Here is a 23,454-nt window from a genome sequence, read left to right on the forward strand (position 1 = left end):
AAGAAGCTATTTTCAGTTCCTGGAACAAAAATATTAGATTGATGTTCCTCCCATTTTGTGCCCAAGAAATGGCATTAACACAATGAAAAAGTTAAACAAATAAAAAAGACAGAAAATTCAAAGTTGCGGCTCCCTGTGGCAGTAGTAAGAAGAAAGAGTAGGGATCACATACCCTTACATTTTATCTATTTATCAAAACTCATGGTATTGTTGGGTTTTGATGGCTGTGGGACTGATGCAGCAGGTATCCAGATAATTCTGCTATGTGAAGTACGGAACAGCTCAGGCAGTTACTTGGCTCTGCTCTCAGGTCAATACTAATGCCAAGCCTTATGTGCAAGGACAGCAGGAACCCAGACACAACTCACAGCAACTCTTCACTAAGCCAGGTGAACATTTTATGGCCATTACTGGAACAGAATGAACTGAAAACCTGGCTAAATACATCCCAAGAAGTCATTAAAATCAAGCAGAAATGAAAGGAAAAAGTATAGTACCAGAACTTTGCCTGCCATCAGGCAAAAAGTTCAAGACTACTGAACTGAAAATGGGCAAAAGCTTTTCTCACTTCATGATCTCCATGATCTTCTCACTTTCTGATCTTTGTGTTGTGTGAAAATGAGTTTTTGAACAGGGAGAGAACTTTAAACACTGGACTAAGTTGTCAGGAGAAACAGAGGATGTCCCATCCCTGCAAGTGTCCAAGGCCAGGCTGGATGGAGCTTTGAGCAACCTGGTCTAATGGAGGGTGTCCTTGCCCTGACAGGGGGGTGGGACAAGATAATCTTTAAGGTCCTTTCTTCAAGCCTTAAGGTCAAGGCCTCCTATGATTCTATGAAACCATTCACAAAGAGATAAAAAACAGCTATGGGAGCACAAAAGTTACAGCAGTGTGGGCAAACCAGAAACTCCTAAAACTCCAAACACCTAATGCCCATGACACTGCATAGCTGCTTTTTAATGTCTCAGTTTAGCCTAATAATTACATAAGTCATCCAAATGTCCCAGTTGTTAGCTACTCTGGGATGCAGCATGTTGCAGCAGCTTTATAGTAGTGCTCAGAGACTTCAGCTAAGGGCTACACTAGGTAACAGAGCTGCAATAAATACATATAAAGCAGTGAAAGAATGGCCCATTTCATTTTCCTATGGCACATCAAGGCATAAAGATGCAAATTCCTCAAAACCTATGTCTGGAATGGAATCCACATCTCTTATGAGTCTCTGTCCAATCTCCTACTCAAAACACATCCTGTGTTCAGAAATGAAGACAGGTGCCAAGCACTCTGAAGTGCTTATCGCTTCATCTTATCTCCAGAGAAACTTCTGGTTCTCTACAAAAACATGCAGACAACCAGGTATGATTTAAGAGTCAGTATAGGGTCTCCACTCCAGGAGATGGGGTCTGACCACAGCAGTATTTTGGCTTATATTCTTAAATCTGCCCAGCAAAGAGGAAGTGACTTAGATACCTAAAACATCAGCCGGCTCACTGACAGGCAGTGATGCTCAGGAACAATAATCTTGCCCTGCAAGTTCTAATCCTCTTTTGAAGATTGACATTGTTAATGAGATTTATTTTATGAGCAGATAGAGACCAAAACATCAGCTTCTCTCTTTAGAAGATGATAAGGGATTTTCTTGGAGATTTTTTACACAATATCTATTAAGGAGATTTGAGACTTCCATTCTCTCAGGAAATGAGGCAATGGTAGCAAAGTCTTTCTATACAGGTGTTGGTTATTCAAATCGACTGTGCTGTTGCAACATGTCACAAACACTAATTCACTTAATCTCATAGCAGTCATATTTATAGATGTGGGAAGGTTTACTTGGTTTTAGATTCAGAAACATATTAAATTATTTTCAATTCAGGTCAATCTGTGTATGCTTGTCCATACTGTGAATAGCAAAGTAGGGGCTACAGTGCAGAAATTACTAAGAGAAATATTATTGGCTATGCTCAACTAGATCAAAAAGGTCCTTTTCTAGTATTTCTATAATTTTTAAAAAGAATACAAACTAGTGATAGTTTGTTATTGACAGTCTCACAAAAAGAAGATTTATTGGTTGACTTTATTGGTTGATGTCCACTTGAGTTTGACTCGATTCAAGTTCAAGTCAGTAATGCCCTCATAGCCTTATTTTGTGCAGCCTGGCCCATGTCACAGTTGGTATGATCTCATCTTACTGCCGCAATGATGACTGATCATTACAGTGGACCAGTTTTTCTCATCTTCAGAAAGAGAGGCTGAAAAGCAATGATAGGAACTGCTCTAATCTTCATGTTCATTCATCTGGTTGAGCAGGCAGACAAAATCACCTCTGTAATCTGTCAGAGAAAAGATCTCTGTGGTTTTAATCTATGCCTTTAAGTATTTCTACAAAATGCATATCTATATTAATAACATTTTTCAACATGATTTTGAAAACAACTGAGGACAATTTCTTTGAAAGAATTAGAAAGAGCTTGATGCAGACACTTTTGTAGATGGTGGCTATTCCCTCCTGTGCACATAAAAGTTCGGGAAGAGGAGAAAGAAACAGGAAATTTTGTCACTGAGTGTCAACTGTCTCATCTATAAAGGCTCTACTTTGGTGTCTCAGAGACATCAAGTTATGAAAGGTACCTAAACCTGCGTTAGTTTGCTTGGCCTTACCCTCTTCTGGCTGCACCTCACAATCAGGAAGGTCTCAATGCTGTGCTCTTTCAGGTAAGCGTTGCGCTCCCCTCCGAAGCCCAGCTCCACCTCGTAGTCTCCATTGAGATAGTTCAGGGTTGCCTTTGTTATGTGGATGCGCCTTCAATGAGACAAAAGACAAGGAAGTTTTGTAGACTCTGTAAAGTGATCACCTAAAAAGCCAGGTCCTGTCAGGGATGGGTTCCATGAACTGGAACAAACAAGCAATGAACCCCAATTGATTTAGCCATGCCACTACTCTTACACATTCAGTGTGGGAGTTTAATGGATAAACACAAGAGCTTGGATGAAGCAACTTACCCAGCTTTGCCCCCTGCTTCCATGTGGTTGGCTAAGGTGACATCGTTGGACCACACATCAAACTGCCACTTCCTGAGGCCCAGGACCCCGCAGTGAACTCTGCCACTGTGGATCCCGACCCTCATGTTGACATTCACACCCGTCACCTCACGGACCAGCCTGAGAAGAGACAGGGGGGAGAAGGGCCTTTACTAACAGCTGAATGGCTGCAGTCAGCAGCACAAACTTGCACCCAGAACATAAAAATCCATCATGATCCATAAATTATTCACAGATACACATGGCACAGCTCATCCACATCAACAGGACAGCAGAACAAAACTGGACGAGCTGTACTGCTCTTGGATGGCCAGGCTGGCCAAGATGAGCCCTAATAAGAACATGGAGCTCTTGGAGTAAATCCATGTACACTGAACTCAGGACCAAGTTGAGAACTCATAAAAAAATTATCTCTGGGCCAGTAAAAGGATTAAAGCGCTGGTCTCTGATTTCCATACCAAAGCTGGACATAACCTGCCAGCACTTGGCCTCATTAAGAGTAATAGCATGTTGCAAAGAGAAAAAGGAAATGATTTCAGAGATCTTAATTTGTCTGTATGGCACCAAGCATCAACTCTTCCACAGATGAAATATGATATGTGTGTGAAATACCCCACTGAAGCTGGAAAGCTTGAACAGGCTTTACAGCAGCAAAACCAGAGAACCACATCTATTGCAGTCACTCCAAACAGGCAGCTACAAATACTCAGGTTCTGAATGTAATGAGGTTTGGATGCTCTGCTTACTCCCAAAAAGACTGCTGGAATACTTTGTGAGTTTTCCCCTTCAGGGCAAAAGTTAACTTCAAGAGCTGTTCACATGAGAAATATATTTAGGACAGTGGGTAGGGAAAAGCCTTGATGAGGCCTTCAGAACAACTCTGCTTCTCATTATTGCCAATCACATCACTCCCAGAACATCCATGCTTCACAGGCCAATTCACCTCCATCACATACCACTGTCCCTTCCTTTGAGTAGTAAGTTTCTTACACAAGGAAGTACTTTATACCTATCAGATTTCAGTCTCTTCAGTTTTCAGGTCCATCCAGTCCTTTCTAGATAACATCATCTGGATAGGTAAGTCCTCCCAACTCCTTAACATCAACACAGTCCTAATATTTATGCTTTAGTTATGAATGGAATTTCATTAATAAAGATAGACCAGTTCTGGACTCCAATTCCCTCCTAACAGTGCAATATGTCCCTTAAAACAGTGTCCAAGATGACTTCTTGTTGAAACAGCTCCTATCCTCTTCGAGTTCCTTTCTCTTTATGATCCCTATCTTATGTTTCACTATCTTCTCACTGAAGAGAAGATTAATTATTTTTATTAACAAGCAGCAGAGATTGTCTAGCAGGTAAAGGAAGCTGATATGGGCAAGGTGTTACAGGCTTAAGAACTGAAGAATCTCCAACCACAATACTTGAGAAAGAAACAGGAGCTGGAGTAATACAAATGTAGCTGCACCCATAAACCTGATAGAAACAACACAACTGCAGTTCCTCCCTCCACTGGGTGCTACAAGCCCTCCTGCACCCCTGCCAAGCCATGTTACTGACACAATACCAGGGAACTTCTCTCAGTAGAGTCATTGATGACCAGGTGACTTTGTCCAGACTTTGTAGCAAACAAATAAGTTTGGTTATTCATTGGATAAATGAAATATCCTTTGTTAACTTCCTTTTTTTCAGCTCATTTATACCAGTGGTACAGTGAATACAATTTTCATGAAGTCTTTCCTATTTGGGGTAACACTCCCTGCTGTTATTAGACACAGATGAAATCAGCCTACAGGCAGGGCCCAGTGCTGGTGAAGTCTGCAATCAAATGTTCAGTAGTTATTTGTTACCTGCAATCAAATGTTCAGTAGCTATTGGTTACCTTAATTGTGAAACCTCTTATCTTGATCCTTAGAGGAGGAGGGGGGAAGAGAAAGAGCAGGGGTAGTGAGAACAGAATCACCTTCCAGACTTATTAAGAGATAAGATTGTTAAATGCATTCATTATACAGTGAGTGGGAAACAAGTTTTAAAGGCTGCTGAAGAGCTATTTGTAAACAAACACTGAGTGCACCTCAGCTCTGTGTTTATTCCAGTAAGGTGGGTTGCAACTAATCAATGAAGTCTGGACTTCCTGGTGTTATTTAGCCTTGTGGGGAATTATACAGCAACATGTGAAAGCCTCTGGATTTCATCAGGCCAACAACTGGGCAATGAACACAATATTCTGTGGGGCTGGTGGCCAAGGATTGCTGCTTCTTGTGTTTGACAGGACCCTTTGTCACCTGCTACTTAACTGTATCTCACATGGAAGAAAGAGCATTCTTTCAAGGGCTGCTGGGAACTAGTTACTTGCAATTCCTCTTATTTTGCACATTGCATACAAACCTAAAAAGGAGATTGGCACAAGACAATGGAGTTTAAAAACAGGAAAGAAAAGGTAGAAAGTCCTGACAGTGTACACTGTATACAAAGCAAGGGAATGCTGTTGCATGCTGTACTTTGAATGGGATCTCCTGGGCGAAAACACTGCTTTTTACCCTGTGTATTTGTGTTATGAAAATGAGGTTGAAAACTCTGGGGGTGTATTGATGTCTTTGCAGAAATTCAAATGGTAAAGGATGTACTGTACCAAGCTCAGGAGGGAGGTATCTCTAGATTTTATCAAGCTGAAGTGGAAACTCCATCAATTTACTGCATAGAATAAGTGGAGAACACTGAGAGATCTTCTACTTCTCTGTTGGTACCACTAATACTTCAGAATATACTTTCAGAAAATAAAAAACAAAAGAGAAGGGAAAGAGCAGGAGAGTCTGTGCAGCAGAGATGGTGTAGATATCAAGGTCAGCTCAGCTACCATCCAAAACTGACTGAACTTTGCACCTGAACTTGCATACACTCAAGATGACCAAATAAATCTTCCTTCCCTGAATTCTGAAAGAATTGGCCTGTGAAAGCACATGTATGATGCAAACAATATTCAATACTGTCTGTAATCCTCCAAGCAATAAAACTAGACATGGATCTCCTCTTTGTTACTCTTGAAAGACAGGAATGGTCGGGACTAACACAGCTGCTAGTCTGACCTCAGGAGCAGGCAAAGCCCCACCACATGTTTTAAAAGAAAAAAATACAGATGGGGAAGTAAATAGAAATAAAGCAAAAAGACCAATCTGTGTCAGTAATTAATTTAACTAAAGTAAGAAAGGCTTGAATCTGACCCTTTTTGCATAGAGGGACACATAGAGAACGATTTGTTGAACTAGACAAGACAGACCTTAGCAAAGCAATTTTCAGGTGAGTAAAAAACTGGTTTAAAGACACAAATTTAATGAAGCTATTATTAACCCTCTGAATTCACAATTCTGCAATCCACTGGAATCTCCTTTGGGAATGAGACTTCCAGTAATTACAGTAACCTTTGCCTTTTCCATCAAGAGGCTGAGCTCTGATATCCACATGATTGTATTGACACGAGTGGCTGTTTTGCTGCTGTCAAACCTTAACAGCATTTTGGTTTTTTGTTCCAGCTGTTTTCCCTTTTTGCTGGCCAGAGTTCCCTGGTTAGGTTACCTTGCTCCTAATATTAAGAACTAACAGGAAAGAGAATCTACTTGCATTTGTTTTGAGCTTCTGTCTGGGGAATATGGTACTTACGAGATGGCCTCTATCATATCCATTCCCATTTCAACACAGCAGTGTGCATGGTCAGCTCTTGCTTCTGGCAACCCAGACACACAGTAATAGCAATCACCCAGGATCTTGATCCGTAAACAGTGGTTCTCCTTAAAAAAAATAAGAATAATAAAGGAGAAAGAAGTATTCAGCTTATATTCATGCTTGCAATAGCTTGCCTTTTAGGGCAGTGAATATTTAAGAAATCCAGTGAACCAGCACAGTATGTCATTCTTGCAACAGGAGAATGAAAACAAGAGGAAACAAAATTATAATAGAAAACTTACAGCTGCAAGTTTATCGAATCTGGCAAAGAGCTCGTTCAGTGTCATGACCAGCTCCTGAGCAGTGCACTGGGAGGCCAGGCTGGTGAAACCCTCTATGTCTGCAAAGAGGATGCTGGGGAAAAGAGAGGGGGAAAACAAAAAAAAAAGTGTTACAACATTTGTTGCTGATATTTGTGTAAATGTAAATTGCACATAGAAGTCTGGGATGGGAAGGCATGTGGGGTGTCCCAGCCCCACAGCAACAAGGAGATAAGCAGCTCGAATGTACCTTAGGATGCAGCCCCTACCCCACCTGTAGCTCCCACGAGCTCCTCCCAGTAAGGCTGCAAGCCCAAATGTGGGAACCCAGATCATCCCTCTGGCCAAAAGATCCCGAGATCCAAAATGACCAATGTGCTGCCAAATGACAATTGCAGACCTTGCCAGCTGAGGCAAACTGGCAAGGATCTGCAATTAGGATATCTCTGCATAAGGATATCACATCACAGGTCCACCCAAGAGGGACTGGGAAAGCCCTGTGAAAGCAGCCTGGACTGTTTTGAAAGCACAATTATTTGAATCACAAGTATTATTAATGACTCTTTGATTTCAGTGAATCAATATTAATGTTGTGCTGCAAGGACAGCAGTGGGTTGTGGGTTTTTAAAAAACTGCACAAAGATTTTGTCTCATTGATAATTACAACATGGAAAATACTGACTGGCAATCAAACCCAGCCATTATGGCAAATTTAAAACTATTCAGTAAAACAAGCAGCAGACTTTATCTTTATAGATCCAAGATAAAATGTAGATATGCACACACAGTTATATAAATAGAAAATTCATGAGTTCTACTTGTGTATTGGAATATTTATCCAGTGGTTGATTTGTTCTTTGAAGTTGATTATTGCCATCAAGATGTACTTGGAAAAGAAATTAAAAGTATAAATAACAACCACTTTGGAATTGTTTCTTCTTTGTAAAATAAAACTCCAACACGTTTTAGGCAAATTGCAGAGGTATGTTTTCAGTTGGAATTCCCTGCAATGCCTTCAATCAGAAAGCAAAACCAACAAAAATATTTTCACAAGCATTTTTTGCAAAAATTCCAAAACACATTTCAATTCTGGCATGCTTTTCATATTTTCCTTCTACATTTCAACTCCAATAAATCACCAACCAAACATATTATTGCATTAAATACTTTGTTAGTCACACTGATGCTAAAATGTACAAGAGAAAAACAAGATGAATGCAGGGATGTCTGAATCAAAATATACTTTGCCATTTTTAAACACTTGAGAAAACACACAAAAATAAATCAAGATTCCACATATTTACAAATAAAAGTAAACCTCCTGAAGAAACACACTTGAAATCAAATGAAAGCTTAGACAAGTCCGTACTGCTCATAAGCAATTGAAGTACATGCTAATATGTAATGTACAAATGGGAAATGTCTCCAGTTCTATGGCAGTAACCAAATATGTCTTGTTGAAAGCACGTTCCTCTTCCAACATAGGGCAAATTGCAAATTAATAATTTTTGAACATGTTCACACTCTGCTTGTGTGCATGTTGCAATAGCCTTGTGTTAGAACAGGAGAAATCAAGATCAGCTGCTGCCCTGACATTCAGATTTCTGCGGTGTATCTGAAAATACTACACAGGGATGCCCTGAGCCTTCTCCCCATGCCTAATAAATGTGGATAAATGACTGAGGTTGCTCTCTTCATTCCCCATTTACCATTCCAGATAAATGGATCAGACATTTCTAGAAGTGGAATGGTGGCAATATTTCAACCACACAAATGAAGCAATCAGCAGAGCCCTATGGAGCTGTTCTGCACACAGATTTGTGTTAGCTAACCAAGCACCTGGGTGCATTACAGCCAGCCAGCTGTGTGACCTGCTCTGCCACCCAACAGCCACACTGCTGAGCTATCAGCAGACACTCTCTGGGACACATGGGCTGCAGGGAATGGAAAACCTCACCAGGGTATGGAAAGGACTGCATGTGAGATGGCTGAGGACTGAAGATGGAGAGGACAGACACACATTTGTGCCAAGTAACTGGAGAAAGAACAGGACACAAGAGTCAAAGAAAACAGTCCTTGACAACTGGAACCCAGCCTGAAGCCTCTGTCCTCTGCTCTCAGCAAGGTACTCTGAAAGCCACTAAATCCCATTTTACGCCTCTGCCCAATCTGCCCCCTCCACACACTCCTGCTAGCACTGCAGCTCCAGCAGCAGAGACTCCTGGCAGGTTTGTCAGTCCCAGCCCCTCCTGCAAGGGAGGAATGGGGACTGAGGAAGTTCTGCTCCTGCTGTTATTAACCCTTGTAACCCTTACATTCTGCCTGCTCCCTATAAAATACCCAACAACCCAGAAGTGACAAGGAAAAGAGTTGTCTCTTACAGCAGCCATCATGGAACAGCCCATGATCCTCATCCTGTGTTTAGTCAGAGCTGTTATTTGAAAAGAAGCTTGTTATATCTATGTGCTTATACACACAACACACACAGTGAGATGTCTGAAGCACCTCCAGACCCTGCCAGTGCATCTTACCCAGACTAGCAGCCTTAGAGGTTAAACACACAGATTCCCACTACTCTCAACTCCTTACTCCACGCTTCAGCCATGTCAATGACTACCCTCAGCAGTGAAAAGGTTTTATTACAGGACCGTGGTGTTGGTGATTGTGATGAAGGGCCCAACTCATACCAACTATTTGTCAGTCTTCAGAGGTCATGGCATTTCCTTGCTGGTGGGAGGACAATGCCAGTAACAGCCTCCCTTGTGCCAAATGGTGCAGCAAATGACAATGGGTCAAAAAAAGGTCAAAGGAAATAAATATTACAGCTATAAAATATCGTGAGATGAGTAAAGCAGTGGTTTAGCTGTACGATTAGCTGGAGCAGATTAGAAGGGATTGACCACACAATCTGCAGCCTGGACATCAGCAACTATTATCAGCCCTGAGTCCCAGTCCCTTCATCTGGGAGGCTACTGCTTTGTGGAAAAACCAGTTAGCATGTAATTAAAATGTTGTAATGGTTTCAGAGTTCTTGATATATTTTCCACTCCATCACTGTCTTCAGATTTACCATCTGATTGGGTTTTGTCCAGCAGTAACCAGGGTATGATCTCAAAAAATACAGAAAATGGTTTATTTCTGGGAAAGACAGGGAAGAAAAGAGGAGTTATCATTAATTTTATATGTCTTTCTAAATTATTTCTGTTTTATTTTGGTTGAAAAGTACCACAAATTGTGTTTTAGGGTAGAGGTGAATACTTTCCTAAGCTCCTATTTCAGTTCCTATTTCCAGCAAGGACTGGCTCAAGATTTCATAGCTGTACAAGGCAAGCTCAGTTTTGTGGCTGTTGCCCTGCATGGCTCATGATGCTGACAGGAAAAAAGGATGAAAAAGAGCCTGATGGCAGATCCTGCCATCCTCCCCTCTGCTTAAGGACAAGCCTGACACCTGCCTGGTCGCACCCAAACCCCAGGCAAGGGAAGATGAAAGGGAGATACAGGGACTGGATCACCCCATAGCTGCTGGCTCCTATGCATTCCACCATGTCTGAAGGGCAGCACAGGGCAGGCTGGGCTCATGGTTCCAGCTGCTGCTGCCATGGGAATGCCAGCTCTGCCTGAGCTTGGCTCTTCCCAAAACCACCAGGACACAGTGAACTGCAAGGATGTCTGGGTGCTCTGTGCACAGTGCCTCAACAGAACTGCAAAGGCAGACTGAGCTGAAATGGAGGGAACACAGTCAGGATGCAGAGACAAGAGGAGAAAATTCCCATCCTGCTGAGTTCAGCTTTCCCATTTTTTGGTCTGTAATGCATTCACACAACAGTTAAGATACCTGTTGACAAGCGGCTCTGGAACCAGCAGGAGCCTCAGTGCAACATCCCAGAGACCAACTCAGGTCTACCCCCCTACTGCATCAAGTCCTACCACTGCAGGTCCTTTGAAACTATCTCCTGTAAGGTGATCCTTGCACTACTGATGCAGAAGCACCACAGGATCTTTGGGATGGCAAAAGATGGCAGAGAACTTTTTTTGCAAGTGTGCAGGAAGGGGAGAGGTATGGCAGAAAGCAAAGAACATAAGGAATAAGAAGAGCTGAGGACAAGGTGGGAAGCAGGAAACCATGAGATGTTTAAAAACCACACACATCTACAGGGAATGATTTTGCAATGCAGACTTAAATGTCTGAAGCTAATACAGTTATTACAGGAGGGACACGACACAAGTTTCCCTGCAAATGCAGGATTATTCAAAATGCGAAATTAAATCATGAGTGCCTCTAATGTAAAAACAAAAAAACCCAGCCATGTTCTATTTCAAGCCATGTGCGTGCCATGCACGCCAGCCACAACATAAATCAAGCAAGGCAAGAAACACAAACCCTATCACCATCACAACGGTGATGCCAGTCAGGAATATAAACACCATGTGTTGCTGGAAACCAAACGCCACAGGCACTGCATGGGAAACAGAACAAAACCCCACACTCTGAGAGCTTTAATGCCTTATAATAACTGCAAAGTGCTTTTGACTGGATCTGAACCATGGTATTTTACCACAATGAACACTAGCTACAAGAGAAGAAAGAGTTCATGTGCCATGATGAAATAATCATTTTTCACTAGAAGCAAGCATTCACAAGCAAAGGTGTAAGAAGAATGCCACTGACTTAGGACAATCTGCCCTTGCCAGTGAGCTCACTAAGCTAATGGGGGAGGACAGGGTCTCAGGGTGCTACAACACCATCCGCTGCAATTGGTGTTGCATGCCATTGAGTCATTCTGTGAACAAGGAAGAACAAAGAAAAAGGATGGACCAGGATGAAGCTAATAAAACTCTCACTTGAAAGGCTGGGTGAAGCTCTTTACACCAAAGCAGGCTTTCAGAGAACCACAGTAATGGTGAAGTTGGAAGGGACCTCTGGAGGTCACCTCATTTAACCCTCTGCTCAAGCAGGGCCACCTAGAGATGATTACCAAGACCATGTTCAGATGTCTTGTGAGTATATCCAGGGTGGATATCCAGTATATCTCTTCAGCATTTTGGTAAACAAGTTAATTTTTACACTTGGACATCTGTTTAAAAGCCAGTTCCTCTCTTGCACTGTAAGCCCAGAATTATTTTCCACCTCCAGTGGCACAAACAAAGTATTAAGTTCATTCAGAAGTTCCTGGAATACACAAGACATCAAGATAAATCCCATCTCTCCTTCTTAGCTACTTGGGGATAGGATGGCACAGAGATCCTCTGTGTCTTCTACTCACCCTGTGCACAAGATAGGATTCCAGCTTCCAGAAACACTGAGAACATCTCATCATGCTCTTTCCCTACTGAATTTGACATCAGCAACAACAAAAGGACAAACCAAAACAAGCTGAGGACAAGTTCCCAGCAGTGCCACAGTGGCCATGGTCAGGCAGCAGCGTGTCTGGGAAAAGCAGCGCCAATGTGAGCAAGGGCAGCAGAGCCCACCTAGGGAGGGTGAAGGGGCCCACACTGATCACTGTGCTGAGTGACAGCCCAGGGACCAGCCCAGCAAGCTGCTTCTAAACCATCTCAGGTCTCAACAGCACATCAGCCTTGCTCTCTTGGGATGTCTGTGTGACAGGCTAAAGACATAGCCTTAGTAATGCAAAAAATGTTCTCCAGAACAGCAGGACATCAGACAGACCAGAGGTTAAAATTTTTCCTTTTCCTACAGTCATGGGAAAAAAGCAAACACAACAGCAAAAAGATACATGCTCTATCCTCAACTTATATGGTCATTTTGGAGAAGATCCATTTAGTACTGGAAATCACCTATTGTTTAAAATGAGTCCAAGCACCGCTGTGACACAGGAGCTGGCACAGCTCCCCCCTGGAAAGGAGGACTCCGTCTTGCACCATGTTCCACATTGAGATCATTCATACTGGCTCCCACTTGCTCAAGAGGGTGAGAAGAGGCACATGTACACAAATGTTGTGATAAGCAAACGAGTATTGGTGAGAGAGAGGAAAACACAAAGTAGGCGGATATACACAAAAAAACCCTACAAAACCAAACCCCTGAAAAACCGTGAGCCTTTTCACCTTTTTCTTTACAACAAAAGGCAGAAAACCTCAAAGTTTCCAAAAACGTAAAACAGGCTCACATGCCATATATGAAAACTTCACTCTGCAAGGCAATACTAAGTGAATCTGGTGGCAGCAAAAACCAGCCAAGAAGCAGGAGACCAGATGGCTCTGGGAGACACTGGTGGCAACGTGCAGACTGCCATCCACAGCCACTGCACGAAGACAGCCAGGCTCTTTGCAAAGACACAAACTGCAGAGCCCTGCTTTGGCTTGATTTTCCTGTGCTTGCTCTCAGGTGAGTGTTACTGGAGGTCAGAACTGCCTGAGGGGCTCATCTGGGAGATGTACATCTGCAGCACAAACATGCCACATTTGTGGCTGCAGCTCTGTCTGCATTAGCAGGGCTGGGAATGCCCTATGGAAAGGTTCTGGCCCTGCTGATGCTCAGGAGCTGCTGAGAAAAATGGCACCAGACTGTCCATCATGGTCATCTCCTCACCTCAGTGGTCTGTCCCTCACTGACAGCACAGGAAATGAGAAGAAATTTAGATCCTGAAATCACTAACCAGAAGGGGGAAAATGCACCAGCCATGCAAAGAAAAGTTTTTCCATGACCTCCCTAGGTTTGCAGTTTACAAGCATGAGTAGCATTCCCAGTTACTGGAATTTAGCTATAGCTAGGCAACATCAGTACTCCCTTTTTTATTTTAAACATGAAAAACTTGCTATCCTCTCCTTCTAAACATTTTGAGTTACAAGATTTTCCTATTTCAGCAGACTATATTTAACCAGATTGATTTTTCACTGGAAACAGGAGTAATAAATAGTCTTTTGGGAAGAAAGGCTACTTGAGGAAGGCAAAACCAAATAAAAATAGATATGCAGCAGCTACCAGCCAAACTATAGGTGTGACACACTATAGATGGCTTTGAGATGACTGAAAGAAATTTTAATCCTCCGTCATTGCCAGCTAAATTAGATACTTCTGTCTGTCAAACCTAAAAAGGAGATCCAACCATTCTAAATAAGACTTTGTGTTATAAAGAAGGAGGAAATTTAGACCTTTTTTATTTAAAAAGGGACTGATGGGAATGCCATTTTTTTTCCAATTTCTCTGGTCAGGGAAAAAAAATCATGTAAATGCAAAAGATGCCAACTCCATTCCATCTCCAAGGAAGCTTAAGAGGGCAAAGCTGAAGGACAGGGCCTTTTGCAGGAAGGACCCATGCACAGTGCTGACCCCAACCATGTGCCTTTGCTGTGGCTCTGAGCAAGCCCAAACCCACCCAGCTCTGCCTGAGCAGTCCAAAAGAGCTGGCAGGTCTGTCCAAACTGGAGCTGAATCCAGTCCACACCAAAATAAATCTCAGATGTTCCACAAGACAGGAAATCCAGAACTGCAGGTAAAAGAGAAAGGAAAAGCCATATTCTGGTTTTCAAACTTCAGGTGTGCTTTTTCCTTTGAGCATTCCTGCAGCCTGTTTTCTGAGCTTGGAGCAATCTCTGATATGAAAATCCTGCTGTAAACCAATAAGTAGGACAGCAGAGCTAAGAGAATTCTGAAAAAAGGGACCAGCACAGTTGTAATTCTGTTCAGGGCAGGAAGGCACTATTCCTTCCTGCCTTCTCTTTGAGACAATACCTTTCAAAATTGACTGAAGCTACAGAAGCAGCATGGTAAGAAAGAGAAACAACTGAAAATTTAAGGATTAAAGCAAAAGCAAACCTGTTGCAAAGGGGCCGTGTGCCAGCAATCCTCGGTTGTCAGAGGAGGCAAGAGAGAAATGTATTTTGTCACAGTTAACAGTTTCACAAGTGCATCCTGGCTCAGGCACATGGCACAGAGATGAAATTGCTTCTAATCAGGTTTGTGATGCTTTCTGTTATGTATTGCTCAGGTCTTTGTATTTGATGGAGAAAGAATGAGCTCTTCATAGCTGTGAAAACTGCCTTCAGTCTGTTCTTCTCTGGTATCATGGATATTCAGGCTAACAATGATGCTTTTGTAGTCCCTAACCAAAAAGCTGCAGTGATTCTGCATGCAGCCAGCACTTCAGTCTAACCGTACTTCTTCAATTTTTCCCAACATTCTGTCTTTTGGGATTTATTTACTTTGTCATTTCAGCAAGTCAGGGTTTTCCCTCTGGAAAGTCACTACAGAATGAAAACGTAACATTAGTATATAAATGTCATCATTTAAAACATTAAGGAGCAATTGTGCATTTCCCAAAGTGGGTAGGTAGCAAAATGCACAGACTCCCAATGGATCAGCTGAGAAGGAACAAGTGCTGTGATGTTCTGTGTACATGATTTCCATGGGCAGCTTATTAGATCAATAACACAAAGTGGCCATTTGGTGGGAAAACAGTGCTGAGGAGCACAAACATGAGTCTTCCTGCCCTTTTTGGAACAGTCAGCATGAGTGGACTCACTGTCCCCCCTTCTATACTTTAAAATGTAGTTGAGCAGTTGTGTTTTTAAAATTACACTGATGAAACTGTAAAGAGAAATGGGCCCAAAGCATTCAGAGAAATGGGCCCAAAGCATTCAGAGACACTTAACTGTGCACACTTTATAATGGTCACTTTTCTGAGAAACACTAATGAACATCAGTGGAGAGGAATTGTAAAATGAAGACATAATTCTTCATCAGGTACTTTGAAAGTTAAAATGGCTGCCCAAAGAAAATGGCACAGCTCATTAACTGAGGGATCAATGTAATTTGATTAATAAACAAATCTGATAATAAATTTAATAATAAACCACATTCATGTTTTCAGTGACAAGGGAGATTGGCTGCAATGTCAGAATCAAATGAAAAGGAAAAAATCCTGCAGGAAATTGAACTTGTTATCTGGTTGTTGTACACTGCATTAATTTTCCTTACTTGATAAGAACCAGTAATGAATAGATACCCTCAACTTGCAACTAAAGTCTCCCAACTTTACAAGAGCTATAATTTAACATTAAGGGTTTTTTCCCCTTTTTAAGATGTCACCTACCATCACATCTGAATTGCCCAGTGGCACTTAGGTTGATATCTATTTTTGGTTCCTTTTGGTGACACAGAAAACTCCAGCTTCCATGGAGAAACAAGGTAAATATAATTAAATTCTGTACAATTGCTATCAGCAGTAGAACCACTCCTCCTCAGAAGGCAGTTCAGGTGAATATAAGGATTTCTATGCAAAGATGGTCCTTGAACAGGAAATATAAAATTCCATGCACCTCTTCAGCCCTAACATATCTCATATTCCAAATACTTGGCATATTTCCATGATTTCATAGAGAGTAAGCAGCGACACTGAGCAACTGTTGAAATGCCATTGGTGCTAGAGAAGCAACAATACACTATTTTCTAGAGACAGCAGTATGGTCTACAAATAAAATACAGAAAGATGCTCAAGGTGACATGGGAAAACCCTGGCAAAGCATGAATGTGAATCCTGGCCTCCCAAGCCCAGGAAACATCCACACAAACCCCACTCCTGACATGCTGGAGCAGGAATCATGGTGAAGGCAGGTCTGCTCACTGCAAATGTCTCTCCAACTTTCCCCTAAATCTCCCCTGATTTTTGCACTCAGTGGTTTCTTCTCATAATGAAGCAGACATATAATTTTAACTTGATTTCAAGAGAATTACTGTAATTGCCACCAACAGAATAATAGATCTGCATATAAAGAAATGGCTTTTCTCTTGCCTTTTCCATTGGAAAATTTAATTTCTGTGTTAATGCATTAAGATATTTCACTAAGCCTTTTGCTTGCTACTCTCAATATTCACAAAATATTATTACCAAATGTAGTTTCTGCAAACAGCTATTGGTTTACCAGTGTTCTAATATCAATAAACTCAGTAGAATCTGACCAGGTCTTTTCTATAGCATAGAAAGCCACCTTGGAGACGACTTAAACCATATAATATGGTAATGTGTCTCATAGCATAAAAATAAGAGGAAAGTTGCTGTTTCAGATCTTTCTACATCTATGCAAAACCAGTCTAGCTAATTTCTGTTTACTTTCTATGCCAGCACAGTAGCAGCAATTTTGGTTTTCACAAAGCTGCATGGAATGGAATTTAAGTGCCAGGGAGGACACATGCCCATGTGAAGTCTAGCAAAGCTGGCAAGAAAATTGTGGCTGACGAGTCACAGGACAGACAGGCTGGGACTTCTCCCCTTGGGGATCTGGGGAATCCAGAGCCGAATTCAGTTCCAGAGAAGGAAGGAGTTTGAGCAAACTGCCCCAAGTGAAATGTCTGTTAGAATACCCATGTTAACAGCCACACTGATCCTGTCCCCAGCACTGACACATTCAGGTTTCTAACAGATGCCTGGGATTAGAGTGATTTGCTCCTCCAGACAGGAGTAGGCATGGCTGAGGTGAAGTGTTCCTCAAACAACACATCTGTGCTCTCCCTGGGGTCTGTGCTGGGGCTGCATGGACTGATGTGGCACCAGGTCCAGCACTGAGCAGAGCCTGGGGCTGTCAGGCACATCTGGAGCAGAGGGCAGTGGGAGGAAATGGAGCATGCAAACACAACACAAACCCTAAAGATCTTTGAACAGCCTGCAACTTGCAAGATGCTCACTAAGGCAAAGTGCAGCTGTGCTATTTGGTGCTTGTGTGGCTGGGTTAAATGTTCCTGCAGTTCAGATATCAGGAGATGATTCCCTATTCCTACACACCAAGCCACTCTCCGGAAGCCAGAAAATGCTTAGCACAGCTACTCTATTTCTTAAACACCACAATAAACAAACTTGCAGAAGTACTGGATTCTAATAGCCACTGCACAGAAAGAAAGCAAGAGGGGAGGAGGGGAAGTGCAGCAGCCCACACAACATCAAATGCTGGTAGGCTCAGTGCTAAATAGCAGATGATTCTTACTGAATAAGTGCCCTAGATTTTGCAAACAATACAGGGAACAAAAATAGAAACCCATTTACATATTGCTGTTAATAACTTTATTTATAGTGTCACAGCTAGAGCACAATAACTGCAGCCATGGCTTAACTTGAAAGCCATTCACTGTGGAGGAGTCAGACAGATACTGTTTTCTCAATCCTTATGCAACTGAAAAAAAATCCTGCTAACAACATCCAGTCACCAGAGTCCTTGTAAACAGAATATGAAAAGAAGTTAACAGCATTCAAATCCAAAAGCAAATCATCCCTGGGATCCTCTTGGCTTCTGCACCTTCTGGTTTCTTAGGACATGCTGTGGTTAATCAAAGACCACCAGAGCTAGAAACCCTGGTAAGCAATTTTTCACTTCAGTTTGAGCCTCGTGATAGCACCTTACAGGAATATTCGACTGCTGTTTAATTTATTTCTTTGGTTGTTTTTTGTTTGTTTGAATTAAGAGGTACAGACAGGGCTCAGACTAGGTCAGCAGCTACAATAAGAAACAGTATGTGTCCAGAATTAAAGAGAATCCCTCCCACATCTGTGCTGCCATCTACATGACTGTAGCCAAATCTTACCTGGGAGCCAAGATTCCTGCCAGATAAAATATCACTGGCCTGACACAAAACACTGGCATATCTTTAAGGTACAGAAATTTGTATCCTTGATTCCATAGTATTTTGCAAATGCCTGCTATTTATAAGTAAATGGAGTGAAACTGAAAGCAAGAAAACCATCTCCTATGACCCATCACCCAAAATGTGAGAAAACATGGATCTAATTTTCCCTCTGCTTGAATCCAGCCTGAACTGGACAACTGGCTATTTTGGACTGGGAACAGGGGTGCCCTCAGGACCTCATGCTGCAGCTGCTCATTACATATAAAATACTCAGAATAATTAGAGGCAGAGACGGCGAGCGCTCCTCTCTACCCTGCTGATTATGGTGCACGCTGTGACATGGGACAGTGGGATTCAAGCTGCTGCTCCAGGGTTTGATTCTTTTATATAGAAAAATGAAACAGAATTAACAAAAGAAAATGAGGATGCCTTCTTCATTTATGGCCTCTCCTAGGAGATGTGGCCTCAAATGCCCTCTGGTACATGGGAAAACCAAATTCAGATTAGCTACCCTGGCAGTGGGCTCCTGATGAGCATGGTGTACCTCATCCCTTGTGCCTCTTCAGGTCTTTGCTACCTCTGTGTTGTCGTTTCTGCCACATGGAATGTCAACTGAATTATTAATTCTCTAGGTTTCCATTTTAGTGAGGAACAGGAAGATGCCCCTTTGGCCTGGCAGCCCAGGCATGCCCTGCTCGCTCCCCTGCACCCATGAGAAGTGCCCAGCACAGAGATTTTTTTGTGTGTGTGTTTGTATGTGTGTTTGTGTGTGTGTCTGTGTGTGCGTCTGTGTGTGTTTGTGTGTGTGTTTTTGTGTCTGTGTGTGTGTGTGTTTGTGTGTGTGTGTTTTTGTGTTTGTGTGTGTGAGTCTGTGTGTGTGTTTGTGTGTGTGTTTTTGTGTCTGTGTGTGTGTGTGTTTTTGTGTCTGTGTGTTTTTGTGTCTGTGCATGCTCCCTGCTGGCTCCTTAGGCACAGCTGCTCAGAGCCTGCACCACACAGACATCAGGACATTTCTGCAATAGGAGCCAAGCATGTCTGAGCTCTGATCAGCCTAACCACCAAGTCAAATTAAAGAACTCATTGTCTGTCACAGGTTTTAACTTTTCAGGCAAGATACCATTTTCAGTTTACTTCTTCCCCCACTGATACTTCAAGGAAAAGCAGCTCAGCAGGTAAGCTACACCTGCAATTTTAGTGTCCCTGGGCTTTGCAAGAAATTTGTAATCACTTCCAATTTCAACAGAAAAATTTTACTCAGTTTGCAGCTGAAAATTATAAAGAGTACTAGATAGTAAGAACAGAATATCACTTAGAATTTACATTCTGTAACATAGCTTTGTCTCTACATGAGACCTGTCCTCCTAAACTGTGACCTGATGGCCACCATGCCACAGAAGGGAAGAATCTTAGGGAAGAAAGGCGAGGACGTGAGTTTTTTCTCATTTTAAATTGAAACAAAGTAGAACTATTAAATGAAAAGGCCTCTTTTTCTCTTGCCTGGAAAGGAAATTAATCTCACAAAGGGGCTTACAGTAGTTTTGAATGCAATCCAGAACAAAAGGTTCCAAATGAAACAGAATAATTATACTTTTATGGATCAGCTCTTGGCATTTGTTGAAGCCTGATCTGTAACTGCAATGCTCAAGTTCCCCTGAGCAGAAGCCAAAGTTTTGTTTGTTTTGTTCTACAAATTGATTCTTATTAGCTCATTCTTTGGAAACAGCCATGGCACAAAGCAGTGGTGCATTGGTGTGCAGGTTCCTGGGAATGGAGGCTTCCACCAATTCTGCTATGGCACATAACTGTCCACCTGCTTGCATCTGGTTTCCACTGCCCTTTCTTTTTTCCTCCAGAGATCCTAAAAATTGGTAAATTTGCTCCTTTCTTTCCAATCTTTTTTTTTCCTTCCCCCTATTTTTTGCCTACCTCTCTCCTCCCCACTAATATCCCATCAGCTCTGTGACACAGGTTCCCTCAGTTCCTTCATGGTCCAGGGAGGTACAAAGCACTTTTCTGAATTGCTGCTTCATTCAGCACTGATGTATGGGTCTGCCAAGCCTTGGGGATAACAGAAATTAAATAGTTGTGAGAAGAAGGAGGGTTGTCCTAGTAACCCTCTATTAGCAGCATTCCCCACAGTGAGCAGGAATGGAGCCAGGGCATGATCACACTCTGCAAAGAATCATGCTTACATGAAAAAAACCTAGCCAAAACACACCATCAAAACACCCCAAAACAATGAGCTGACATGGTGGATTAAACTGTCACTACTGTAACTCTGCTGGGACAATTCCCCACTGCTTCCTACCTGCACCTTCCCCTTCATGTGGGAGGACAAGTCGTGCTTCCAGGTGCTTTGCACAGCTGCTGCTGGGACACACAGGCATTTACAGCTGATCCTACAACTCAACAAAGCCCTGGACACCCAGCCTTCTGCATGCCACTTACTGGGGAGGTCTCTGCAACAGGAGGCTAGGAGAAAATACTTTGCTGATGGTCACACAGATCCAAGTTTTATAAATACTTTTATAAATATTTATAAATAGCACACCAGGTTTTTCATCTTGGGGGATAAGTTCTGTAAAACTGCAGATGAGGAAGTTGATTTTGAATGTTGATGATCCTCCTATATGTTTAAGGCATCAATTTAGGAGGTTGATTCAAAAAATGGACATAGTTACTGGTCAAGAATCTCCTTAGATTTTCTCAGTGCCTTTGAGAGCCTCAGATATTTGCTAAAATCACACACAACAATCACAAAGAGGTTTGCTGGTCATGATATCAAGGAAGATAACACCTACAGTGCTATATTTTGGTTGCTTTTTAACTAGCATCACACAGACACTTCCCAGTCTCTGAAAGCTACCTGCAATCTTCCAAGTCCCCAGAATCTACACAAATTTACAAATCCTTATTCCCACCATTTAAAATTATGTTCATCTTTCTTGGGCTTTGTAACAAAAACACAAATGGGCACAGAAAAATCTCAGTTTTCTAAAAAGAGCCCTTCTATCATTCCACAGGGGCAATGCCATGCCAATGGGATGTGTGTGATGAAATTAATTAAACCTTCGGGTCTTTTGCCTCCTTTACTCTTTTGTGCAGTCCTCTGTTTCTCCTCATTTCTGTCAGTTTGTTTCTGAAGTGACCTGTTCTTAGCTTGGTTTCTTACGAAAACCCCACTAACAGAATTATGCAGACTGCACAGTCAGTACCAACCTCTCCCCAACTTTTTCACCACTTAGCATAAGGCAAAGCTAATAAAAAAGGGAAACTTTAGAAACTACACTATGACTTTCATTTACTGAAGGACATAGACTGAAGTTAGCAGTGGTACTAACTTGAGTCACAGGATGCCAGACCACTCAAGAGCTCTTCTCCATTAATTGGTTCCAGCTTTTGTCTCCTTCATTACTTATCCACTGTCAAAATTATACATACACCAGTAGGAACAGATGCACAAATTAGCAGCAATTGTTGAGGGATATAAATACAGTATAAAACAAGAGAAGTTAATCCATCCCCATCAAAAACTGTGTCTCTGTTTTATAGCTTCTGTAAGAGAGCTTCAAATAGTTTTGCAAAGTTTCCTGCATTACAGAATAAAAAGTTTAACTAATTTTTGCTTTTCAGTCATTATCATCTAGGGAGGAAGCAAAAAGGTGGGATGATGATTTTAATAAAAACCTCTTCAAATGTTACATAAACTCAATGTTCTTAAAACCACTTTGCATGTTAACTACATGACAAAGCAGTTCATCAACTGAAATCTCACGAAGTCTTTACAGGAGAAAAGCAACTCTGTAAAAGCAAGTCTTCACAAAAGAAAAGTTTTGTTCAGAGAATACTCAACTTTTCTTGTCAAGGTTACTCCAGATTACAGAGGACTGGGAGTGAATTAGCTGAATAAATGTAATATGATGGCGGTTTTTACCATAAATTTGATACATTTGTTTTTATCAGACCAATCAGCAGTCATACATTTTTTAAAAATCAATTTCTTCTTAGTACTACTGAAGAAAAAAGAGAATCCAGACAACCTTGATGAGTTAAAATTCTGCTCTGTAAACTTCTGCAGGCACCTTCATTATTCTCTCCAAATTACTCTTCACAGTATTTCATCATTAAAACATCTAACACTCTTCAATCCATCGCCCTGTGAACTTCATAGACCCTTGTGTACACTCAGATAGCAGGGTGTGAATTATACATCACAGGCCCTTCCTAATTGCTGCTGCCTGGCTGGTGGCTGCAGATCTGCAGTCACCTGGCAGGCTGCACCCCTGGGACCTCATCCTGACTGCAGCACACGTGCTCAGGACGGGGTGCCTTGCGCCAGGAATTTATCTGCCTTGTTCTGCACAGGGTACAAGGCTCACTCACAGCCCTGAAAACACCAGGGGCTCCCAGCAGGAACTAGGATCACAATATATTGCCAGCTCAAAGAGGAAGATCACAGAGCAAATGAATACTTCAACGAGTTAGCATGTATTTGTTCTTAAAGGTTGCTGTGCACATGCACAAAGAGGTAGATTTGCTAAAATACAGAAAACTGCCGTCCTTATTGGCTTAGAAGTTTTCATGGCTGAACCATCATCAGGATCACTCCCTTTCTGCTGTTCTGGTGATCCCTGTCTGGATCACTCCCTCTCCATTCATTATGGTGAGGGAGTGATCCTGGGTTGAAACATCCCCTGTAATATCAACACCCAGACTTACTGCACAGCTTTGAGGTTTGTCAAGGCTGCAATAAATGAATTTCTTTACATATGAATTTTAGTATGAATGAAAATCTCCAAAAGATAAGTGACTTTCTCCTCTCCAAAACAACAAATTGATTAGGAAGAGACAAGTGA

General features: G+C 42.0%; 1 protein-coding gene across 1 annotated transcript in view; it reads right to left on the bottom strand.

The window, feature by feature from the left end:
• ADCY5 (adenylate cyclase 5) overlaps window positions 1-23,454 on the bottom strand; it is a 201,592-nt gene that overhangs the window by 49,312 nt on the left and 128,826 nt on the right. Inside the window, exons 4-7 of the mRNA XM_059475970.1 lie at window positions 7,003-7,114; window positions 6,698-6,825; window positions 3,002-3,160; window positions 2,660-2,801 (exon numbers count right to left, since the gene is read on the bottom strand). Of these exons, the coding sequence (XP_059331953.1) occupies window positions 2,660-2,801; window positions 3,002-3,160; window positions 6,698-6,825; window positions 7,003-7,114 (541 nt within the window). The remainder of the gene's footprint in view (window positions 1-2,659; window positions 2,802-3,001; window positions 3,161-6,697; window positions 6,826-7,002; window positions 7,115-23,454) is intronic.

The sequence above is a fragment of the Ammospiza nelsoni genome, chromosome 7, assembly GCF_027579445.1.
Source record: "Ammospiza nelsoni isolate bAmmNel1 chromosome 7, bAmmNel1.pri, whole genome shotgun sequence".
In the NCBI taxonomy this organism is placed as follows: Eukaryota; Metazoa; Chordata; class Aves; order Passeriformes; family Passerellidae; genus Ammospiza; species Ammospiza nelsoni.